Source organism: Aythya fuligula, chromosome 23 (genome assembly GCF_009819795.1).
Source record: "Aythya fuligula isolate bAytFul2 chromosome 23, bAytFul2.pri, whole genome shotgun sequence".
Taxonomy (NCBI): Eukaryota; Metazoa; Chordata; class Aves; order Anseriformes; family Anatidae; genus Aythya; species Aythya fuligula.
This window is the reverse complement of record NC_045581.1, coordinates 6,874,726-6,884,923: the sequence shown is the minus strand read 5'-3', so window position 1 is coordinate 6,884,923 and position 10,198 is coordinate 6,874,726. Positions and strand designations below refer to the sequence as shown.

At 68.1% G+C, this 10,198-nt stretch overlaps 1 protein-coding gene across 1 annotated transcript; it reads right to left on the bottom strand.

Moving 5' to 3' along the window:
* Positions 1–111: 111 nt before the first annotated feature.
* On the bottom strand, positions 112–8,560 carry MFSD2A (major facilitator superfamily domain containing 2A). The gene is made up of 14 exons (XM_032202183.1): positions 8,471–8,560; positions 8,208–8,330; positions 7,690–7,814; positions 4,534–4,657; positions 4,347–4,425; positions 3,721–3,893; positions 3,548–3,638; positions 2,865–2,986; positions 2,646–2,729; positions 1,839–1,922; positions 1,476–1,588; positions 1,168–1,311; positions 797–973; positions 112–547 (listed from the first exon to the last, which is right to left on the bottom strand). The coding sequence occupies exons 1-14, from the start codon at positions 8,558–8,560 to the stop codon at positions 490–492; spliced, it is 1,587 nt and encodes a 528-aa protein (XP_032058074.1). The 3' UTR covers positions 112–489.
* Between the last annotated feature and the right edge of the window lie 1,638 nt (positions 8,561–10,198).

Here is a 10,198-nt window from a genome sequence, read left to right as displayed (position 1 = left end):
CTGACACCCCCAGAACAGCAGCCAGACACCCCCCCACAGCCTGCAGCCTTCCCCCCCGTTTGTGTGAATCCGTATTAACAGCCCCTGGAGTTCAGATTCTGCACAGACACGTACAAATAGAAACCAGTTTAATATTTACATCATTAAGTTAATTCAGCTCCATAAAAAAAAAAAAAAAAAAAAAAAAAAAAAAACAGTTTTCTAAATTAGTGTCATATGTACAGACAGCAGAGGTGAGCCCACGTCCTCGGCGCGGTCACACCGACAGTGTAATGTACACCAACCATCCCCCGGCCGCGGCCCCGCGCCGCTCCGTGCCCCCCGGGACCGGGGCCGTCCCTTGGGACCAGCACCATCTGTGGGACCAGCACCATCCGTGGGACCAGCACCGTCCCATGGGGCAGGGGAGCCCCCCGGGGTCTCCGTGTAATGTACACTACCGGCTCTCTGCGGGCCCAGGCCCAGACGGGCGCAGAGCTGGCGGCGCCGTCACACGACGCTGGGGAGCTCTGTGTTGTCCGACTCGGAGCTGCTGTTGCTCTCCTCCCTGGGGAGAAATCGCGGGGAAGGGGGCGTGAAGCAAGGCCTGGCGCTGCCTCACGGCCCCGTGCAGCCCTTCACAAGCGGGGCGGGCGCCGCGCTGGTCCGAGCCCTTCACGCCACCTCTCTGGAGCCCAGGATTGGGAGAGGCAGCGCTGCTCACCCCGCCGCCCACGGCTCCCGCAGCATTCCCGACCGGTCCGGGCCTGATCCTGCCCCCGCACGCCCCACACCGGGTCCCGGAGCCGCCGCTCACCTCAGGTCCTGCAGGGCTTTCTTGTTTTCCCTCCGCTTCTCCTCGTTGATGGGGTACAGGTTGAAGAGGAGCAGGCCCAGCAGGATCAGGCCCACGGGCACGGCCGACACCAGCATCTTCAGCGTGAAGTTGACCTCGTTGGGCTGGGAGCAGCCCCGGGTCTGGTACCCTGCGAAGCTGTGCACAAAGGGGTCTTCAGGCAGAAGGCTTGCAGGAGGCAGCCTGCTCCCTGCAGGGAGCTCCATGGGATTTAAGCACCCCCGACACACACACAAACACAGCCCCAAAACACACACACCCCCTTTGGGGAGCAGGGACCCCTGGGTGGGGGCACAAGAGCGGCCTCCCTGCCCCTCGGCACAAGAACTCACTCGAGGCTGAGCGTGGAGATGCCCAGGGAGACCCCCGAGGTGAACTTGGTGAAGAAGACGTAGAAGGAGAAGAAGATGGCTTCGTGGCCGCGGGACTCGGGGTGCTGCAGCTTGAAGTCGTCTACGACATCCGGGAGCATGGACCTGCGCAGGGCAGGGTGCTGAGCACAGCGCTCCGCCCGTCCCTGCCGGGAGCATCTCCCTCCAAGATCCCCCCTCTGGGGCTGAAACCGTCCCCAGATCCCCCCGAGGACCGGGGAGCACCTGCCCCGCTCCTGGCACAGGGCGGCACCGGGACCTGCACTCACCAGGGCAGGAGGAAGGTGGCCGCCACACTGATCCCGGCCGCCACGGCCACGATGTAGGTGACGACGAGGTTACGGGGCAGGAGAACCACCAGGATGAGGAAGGGGATGGCAGGCTGCAGGGGGGACAGATCCCAGGTCAGCCTCCATGGCACCCGGCCCAGGCATGGCCGGGGAGCAGCGGTGCTGCCGGAGCCTGCAGCCACCTCCACCGGCCTCAGCCCCGTCTGTGACAGCACAGGACGAGGGGCAGGCACTGGGATGGGGTGGCCGCAGCCCCTGCCCAGCTCTGACCCCCCCAGGAGGGTCTCAGCACCACTCGCCCACGGGGAGAGGCCGCAGCCATGCTGGAGGGCTCCCACTCACCGCGATGCCCACGTAGACAGCAGTCTTCTTCCCGAAGCGGGTGAGGAACCACTGCCAGAAGGGGATGGTCAAGGTGGCCGAGAGCTACAGAAGAGGGGCCAGGGGGTCACCCACTGGCCTGGGTCCCCCCAGGGGCACAGCTCCTGGGCCCACCCCCACCCAGCACCCCAGGTTCCAGGTGCTGGCACGTGGCTGCACCGCCTGCTCCGTGCTCACCCCATCCCTCACCCCATCCCTCGCCTGCCCCACGCAGGGTCAGGAGAGCCGGGGATTGGCATGGGCACGAGGCCAGCACCAGCCCGCAGGGACGGGCGAGGGCTCGGCTGATCCCGGGCGTGGGAAGGGGCCCGATCCGGCCACCACCGCGTGCACGGCGTGGCCAGCAGCCAGGTCCCGCAGGGCTCTGGCACCTCGCACCTCCCCACCCCACGGGGCCGGGAGGGTGGAAAGGGCTCCCGAGGAGCTGCTGTGCCCCGTCCTGGCACCAGCACCGAGCTCCTGTTCTCAGGCGGGGGGAAGGGAGATAAGTGGCCAGATTCGGACAAAAGGCCCCCACGGCTCCTGTCCTCCCCATCTCTGGCTGCCTTTATGTGGGAACAAAGGCGGTGCTGTTCCTGCCAGCCAGCACGGCCTTCGCAGGACACTCGGCGGCTCCTTCTCCCTCCCCTGCTCCCGGGGGACCTTCGGTCGCTGTCCCCGCAGCCCCCGGCCTCCCTCCCCGTGCCAGCCCCCAGGGGAGATGCTGGATGCCACCGCAAACATCCTGACACTGCCCCAGCCAGGGGGCTCTGGGGGGAGCGTACGCACCATGATGACCAGGAGAATGTTCTGGAACTCGTTGCGGAAGCCCAGGGTGTAGGTGCAGAAGAGGGCGAAGTTGCCCTCCAGCAGCTGCAAAGGAGGAGCAGAGCGGTCAGGGGGAGACCCCCGGCCCCGAGCAGAGCCCAGCGGCCGCTGTCCCCCCACATCCCCGGCCCACCGGGCTCCCACCGGGCTCCCACCACCCCTGAGCCCCGCGGCGCTCACCATGAAGGCCAGCGAGGTGAAGAGGAAGCCGGTGATGAGCTTGATGTAGGCGCCGTGGTTCATCACCAGCTTCAGCCCCCGGAAGAAGGAGACGGGCTCGTCCGACTGCAGCTCGGAGGACTCTGGGGAGCAGAGCGAGCCCAGCATTAGACCCACGGGCACAGCACCCTGGGGTGCAGCACCCCGAGCCCGCAGAGCACCCCACGTGGCTGAGTTCCCTGCAATGTGGGAAGGGACCCCCCGGCCTCACACAGGGTCCCTCGGCCCCGGGGGGCGTGGGGTGGCCGGGCTGATTTGCCCAGGACAAGCAGCAGGCGCAGAGCAGAGGCATGGCAGGGACAAAGTTCCGGACTTTGGACCCCACCTCACTCGGGGATGCCCCAGCTGGCACCAGCGACCTTGGCCAGCTGAAGCTGTGCGAGATAAGGTTTATCTGCCAGCACACAGAGCTAAGTCCTCGGGGCCGCGCTGCAACACGCCGGGGATGCTCTGTGCTCCTGCCCACAGCGCTGCCACTCTGCAGAGCCTCCCCAGGTCTCCTGGGGGACCCCAGCGCTGCCTGTCCCCCCCCTTGGGGCTGAGGGACCCTGGATGAGAGGCTCCAGGCTTTGCCTCTCGTGCCGGGTCAGTGCAGCAGCCCTCCTCCAGGAGCCCCGTGCCTCCCCGCACCCCTGCAGCCTCACCTCTCTTCTCCCGCACGCCCACCGACAGGATGACGGCGCAGAGGATGTAGAGCCCCCCGATGACCCCCGCGGCGACCATGTAGGCGTTCCTCTGCGCAAGAAGGGGAGCGGTGAGGGAGGGCTCGTGCCGGCAGCTGGCACTGCCCGGGAGCAGGGCAGGGCCCTGGGCTCACCATGTCCGTCAGCGAGCCGGTGTAGTGCGTCATGTTCACGTCCCCCATGGAGGCCGAGGCGTTGCTCTCACTGACGAAGACGGGGCTCTGGATGCAGGGGGTGACCACCTTGCCCACGATCTGGCCCTGGATGGCGGTGCCCAGCACGGTGCCCAGCACCTCCACCGTCATGCCTGGGGGGAGGCAGCAGGACTGAGCGCAGGGCTCCGAGCCCCCCCCTGCTGCCCCCTCCCCAATTTGCTGCCCTGTGCCGGCGGGGCTGAACCAGCACAGCGCTCCTGCAGCTCCATCCAAACCCGAGGGAAAGGCCCCGCGTGTGCAGGGCAGGAGAGCAGCTGCTGGGAAACTGAGGCAGGGAGGTGAAGCAGGGCCCGGCTCTGCTACGGGGCAGAGCAGCAGGAAAATCTCAGGGGCTCGGGGCTGCCGTCCCCTGCTCCGGGCACTCGGCTGTGAGCAGGAGGAGCGGGGACAGGGGAGCGGGGAGGGCTGGAGCAGCCCTGGGTGATGCTGGTCCCCCCCAGACCTCGGGGTGGGGGTGCGAGAGGTGAGCCCTGCCAGCTCCTGGCCGAGGGCAGCCCCCAGCAGCTGCCCCCCGGGCACGGTGGGGAGGGGAAGGAAATGCTTACGGTACGCGGTGGCCGAGTCCCTCTCGCTCTGCTCCCTGCTGATGAACATGGTGAGCGCCGAGTAGGGCACGTGGAAGCACTGCGGCGGCACAGGGAGAGCTCAGGGCAGGAGCGGGGGGCACCGCGGGGCTCAGGGGGTGTCCGCCGCGTGCCCCGTCCGCTCCGGCAGGCGCAGAGCCCGACTCACCGTCACGAGGGTCTGGAAGAGGCAGTAGAAGACGAGGTACCACATCACCTGGCCCCTGGAGATGTCCGGCACGAACCAGATGAGGAAGTAGGAGATGACAGCGAACGGCGTGGAGAAGATGATCCTTGGGGAGGACACAGCGTCAGCCTCACCAGCTCACGGCAAACCCATCGGCCCAGCTCCCCCTGCCACTGCACCGACAGTGGGGGCTCGGGCACCTGATTTTGGGGGTCCCCGAGCTGCCCCGGGCAGCCCCCCCCGCTCTAACCCGCGGTAGGAGGTGGGTGCCAGGGGGTGACGCAGCCCAGCTGCGGGTCCCAGGGGCTGGGAGGGGAAAGGGCTGACTCAGACTTCCAGGGAAGAGCAGCTTCTGCCCCGGCAGCCTCCCCGCCGCAGCGGAGGGGATCGGCGTGCTCCTGCCCTCGGCTTCCAGCCCGGCCCCGGCCCTCCCCGCAGGCAGCGGGACGGAGTCGCCTCCTGCTGCCCGCAGGGCTGGGGGCCCTGAGCCCGCGTCCCCCCGTCACCCCATTCCCCTGGACGGGGCGAGCAGCGGGCTGCCTCCTCCCTCCTCGCAAAGTGCAGCTGGGGCTCGCGGGGGATTGCTCAAGCACCGAGCTTTTGGCAGCCCTGGCGGGGCAGCCAGCGGGGGGGTGGCAGCGAGAAGCCGCCCGGAGCATCCCGCAGCCCCCGTCCCGCTGCAGCCCAGATGGGGACGGCTCGGGGAAAGCTCCCGGGTCCCCCGGCGCTGGGGTGGGAGGAATCCCTCCTCCTCCTGAGGAACTGATCCAAGCCTTGAGGCCGCGTCCAGATCGGTTTAGGAGGCCGGTTTTGCTCGCGGATTTGCCAGCACCCCGTGCCCCACAAACTGCTGAAGGGAGGCTGTGTCCGAGAATTAAGCCAGCAGAAGCAGATGCGGGACAGGGCTGCGCAAGGTCAGGGCTCTCCCTCGGCCGCTCCGCAGCGAGGGTACAGGCAGATCTTTCCACCCCGCTGACGTACAGGACGCAAAGTTTAAATTTAAAGCTGGAGGGGGTGGGGGGGGGGGCGGTGCGAAACCAAATCTCCATGGATGGAGAGCAGGCAGACGCGCCGCACAGGACCCGGCAGGACCCAACACATGCACATTTTTTTACGTGCACGTCACCCCGGGGGGGAGGACAGGGGCGAAGCAGCCCCAGCCACACCTCTCCCGCGCTCGCAGCCGCGCAGCCGTGGAGCTGGGGAGGGTCTCAGTGAGTCACCCCGCACGTGGGAACCACGTCACGGCTGCCACGCTGCCAGCGCGCGCACGGCCCTGAGCCCCCACGGGACCTCCTGGCGGGCCCCCAGCGCCGGGACGAGGGCGCTGAGCCCCGGCTGAGCCCCGGAGGGCGCGGGGGCGAGTGACTGCGAGTTACCCCGGGCCGGGCAGGGCGGCTAAGCGGCTCGGAGGAGGCAGCCCCGGCGCGTTCGCCCGCTCATTGGCCGCGTGTGATGGCGTGTTCCTTTGTGGCGCTCGCACGCCCCTTTCTTGGCGCTTAACCGTTTGTAAACGAGGAGCTGGCAGGGGTCAGAGCTGACCGGGAACTCTGAGGTCACCTCCACGTCAAGGGAAAGTTTGGGTCACCAGGAAGCCGGGTGGGGGGGTTGGGGAGCAGGAAAAGGCTCCGGGAATGGGGCAGGGGAGGGCAAAGCCAGGAGATGAGGTGCCGGAAGGAAACGTGATGAAAGAGAACTTCTGAAGAAAGCTGGAGGGCTGGGAGGCGATCTGAGCTCGCTCTCCATCTTGAGCAGCCCCGTGCCTTGAGCCAGAGCCACCGGCACCCGGCCGGGCTCAGCCTCACCGGGCAGCCCAGCAGGACATCGGGCAGCAAACCCACACCGGGGCACACCGAGGGTTTGGGGACGGGCAGCAGCCTCTGAGGCTGTCCCACAGCCACGTCCCACAGCACCACGCTCCTGGCTTCACACACAGGGAAACTGAGGCAGGGCTGCAGCCAGGGCGGCCGCGTCCCCACACAGCCAGGGGACCCCAAACCCACCCAGCTGGGGGCAGCTCAGCCCCATCCAGGTCGGCCTCAGCTTCTCACCCCGAGCCCCGACCACCACCTGCACGCTCCTCGCCCAGCTCCGCCGAGGGGCCCGGCACTCAGCGAAGGCTCTGGCTAATTTTAACGAGGCGAGAGCCATTTGGAGGAATGCGGCGGCTCCGTCCCCACCCCCTCCTTGAGATTAGGGAGCGCGGAGCCGCGGCCGAGCGCGGCTATCCTGCACGCCCAGCCCCGCGCTAATCTCCGGCCCCAGACCCGTGCGGCTGGGGGGAAGCTATTTCGGGCCATGCGCCCAGCCTGCCTCCAACAACAGCCGGCACCGCTGCCCGGAGCTATTCCTGGGAGCCCTGGAAGCAGAGGGTATAATCTGCGGGGGAAAGGGCTCTAATTGCACCCCCCCTGCCCAGCCCCTTCGCTGTGCTGTATCTCGGCGATCCCGCGGGCGTTATTTCGGCACGGGACGTGCCACCAGGTCCGCACTCGGGCATTATTGCCCTGCAGCCCTTCTCCTGCTCCTGGGACCGCAACGCTCGCTGTCCCGCACAGGGCAGGTGTTTGGGGACGTCCTGCCTCGTCCCACGCACAGTCCCTTCGGGGCTTTGTGAACACCCCCAGCCGCCCCGACCCCCCCTTTAGCCCCACTGTTAGCGCCCAGTGGTGGTGTGAGCACCCACGTGCAGACACCGGGGCCGGACCGCTGCTGTTCCTGCTGGAGCCACGTCCTCGTGACCATCAGCTGGTGCCCCAGCACCCCACGTCGGCACACACACCCCTGTCCCTCCTCCCCACGGCCACGATGCCACCTGCTCTGCTGGCAACGTGTCCCTGCCACCGGGCACAGGTCGGTGGCTGCCGCATGAGCCAAGCCCAGCGCCCGAGCACGGCACCAGGGCAGCTCCGGGGGCTGGAGCAGCTCCAGGAGTAGTGGAGCAGAGGAAAACCCAATGCAGCTCATATGGGGCCGGGGGGGGATAACAGGGCACAGCAACCCCCTGCTGCTGGCAGCACCTCAGGCTCTGTGGGGCACTCAGCACCCTACTGGGGTGAGGGGGCTGCGGGCAGGGGCTGCCCCACACGGACCTGGCGGTGCTGGGCAGGGGCAGCGGGCGCTGCAGGCGGCTCTTACCAGGGCATGAGGCGGCCGAAGCGGGTCCATGGGGTTTTGCTGATGAAGAAGCCCACCAAGGGGTCCGTGATGGCGTCCCAGGCTCGCCCCACGAACAGGATGATGGAGGCATAGAAGGGGTCCAGCTGCAGGGATGAGTTCCTGCGTGAGGGCAGAGCCCCCGGGCTGCCCCCGCCAATATCCAAGACCCCTCTGGCTGCCCCCCCATGGGACCTGGTGTCCGTTGGGGAGCAGGATCAGGTCCCAGGGCCTCTGTGCCTCCCCCCACAGGACCGGGGAAACCGATGTGGGCCCTCCCCACTCCCACAGCCCCATGGTGGGTCCCAGCAGCCGGTACCGGGGCTCCCAGACCCCCCCCCCCGCCGGTCCCGCAGCTCCCCAGGGGCCGCGTCCCGGTCCCAGCCCGGGGAAACTGAGGCACGGGGCGGCCGCGGGCGGGACCGGGACCGGACCGGGACCGGGACCAGGACCGGGACCGCTCGCCCCCAGCCCCCCGCAGCCCCCAGCCCCCCCCGTACCTGCGCCACGTCCAGGAGGTAGATCTGCAGGAAGAAGCCGAGCGCGCAGCCCGTGGTCTGGTACGGGGCCCCTCCGACGGCGTAGCACAGCTTGCTGCACACCGACAGCCGCTCCCGGCACTCCTGAAACGCGGCGGGGTCAGCGGCACCGGGACGGGACGGGAGGGACGGGAGGGACGGGGACGGGACCGGGAAGGGACCGGGAAGGAAGGGACGGGGACGGGACGGGGACGGGACGGGGACGGGACGGGGACGGGGCTCACCCTGCGTCGGGACTGGCGGCGGGCGGGCGCCAGGAGCCCCGCGGCGGCCACCGCGACCCCGGCCCGCTCCGCGCCGCCGCCCCCGGCCATGCCGAGCGCGATGAATGGGGCCCGGCCCCGCCGCCCGGCCGGCTTCTACCGGGACCGCCCCGCCCCGGCTGCGCCGCCCCCCCCCGGCCCTGCCTCCTCCTCCTCCTCCTCCTCCTCCTCCTCCTCCTCCTCCTCCTCCTCCTGCCGCCTCCTCCAGCCCCCAGCCCCCTCCTGCTGCCCCCCCCCGCTCAGCCCCTGTCCCCCCCTTTGTCCCCGTCCCTTGCAGGGGTTGCACGAGGCGCCCCTCAGAAGCCCCTTCCAGCTCGAATCGCCCCAAATAGTCCCCAAATGGGGAGAAACAAGAGGGGAGGTGGTGTTATGGGGGCGCTTCAGAAGCACCAGGACGAAGCCCCCGTGCAGACACATGCACTCACTTCAACGCCCGGTGCCCTCCTCCCAAACCAGCGAGTGTGATCCCGATTTTGCCATGAAGCCCCAGGTTAGTTAATTCTCTTAAGGAGCCAGTTCCTGGAATCGCCTGGCAGTGAGGAACTTGGCTTTGTGGTTTGTTTGTTTAAAACACTTCCAGACATTGAGGGCTCCAGAAGCAGCCTTGGCAGTGGGAGCCGCAGAGGTCCCAGCAGCAGGCACCAGGCACCCCGGGGTGCTGCGGCGTCCCACGAGGGGAAGGCCGAGGGCAGGGGCTGAGGCTTGGCCTCTGGTGGCCCCTTCCAACAAAACCAAAGTGCCAGCGCCGTGTCACCTCCATGGCAGCCGCCAGCCCTGCTCTGCTCAGGCCATCCGGGTCCAAAGATCGCACCGAGCCGCGCCATGGGATGGGGCCACACAGCACAGCCGGCGTGACACCCGGTGTGGCACCCAGAGCAGCACCCAAGGTGACACCCAGCACAGCACCCAGCGTGGCACCTGGCACAGCACCCAGCACTGCACCCAGAGCAGCACCCAGCACAGCAGCACCATGGCCTGATCAGTGCCTGGGGTGCTCTGCTCCCCGGCCGTGTGTAAGCAGGGATCTGCTGCGGGGGGGTGATCAGCCAGGATCTGCAGTACCCCGCTCTGTGCCTCAGTTTCCCTCACCACAGCGCCTTTTGGGGGAGCACAGGGCACTCACGGGGTGCCTGGAGGGGCCGAGCACTCCCAACACTTTCGGCATTCCTGTCCTTGAGCTAAGTGCTGGAGCTGCCTCCTGGGCAGGCGCAGGCTTTGGGAGAACAATGAGCGGCCCTTTCGTGGGGAGATTGCCAGGTAGGCGCAGCCCTGCCTCGCGTCTGAAGCAGGAGAGGCAGAAAGACCAGGATTTCCCGGGATTAGGAGGATTTTCTCCCGCACAATATCTGGGAGGGGGGATGCTGAACCTTCCTCCCAGGCTGATGCTCCGGGGAATCCTCACAACAATAAAGGAGCTGCCGAGGGCCAGCCCCGAGGAATGTGGCTGCAGCAGGGACAGGGACGGGGATGGGGACAGGGATGGGGCTGAGGGCTGCTCTGCCGGGTGCTGGCTCTGCTGCCACGCCTGCCGCCCTGCCTGCGTGTGTCACGGGTCTGGCACGGCTCAGAGCCGGGCTGAGCAAGTGTGAGCACACCCGAAACCAGACAGGGACAGGATGGGACAGGGGACAGGGGACAGGAAGGGGAGGCTGGGGACAGACAGCAGCAAGCCTGGAGCCACTCGGGGGG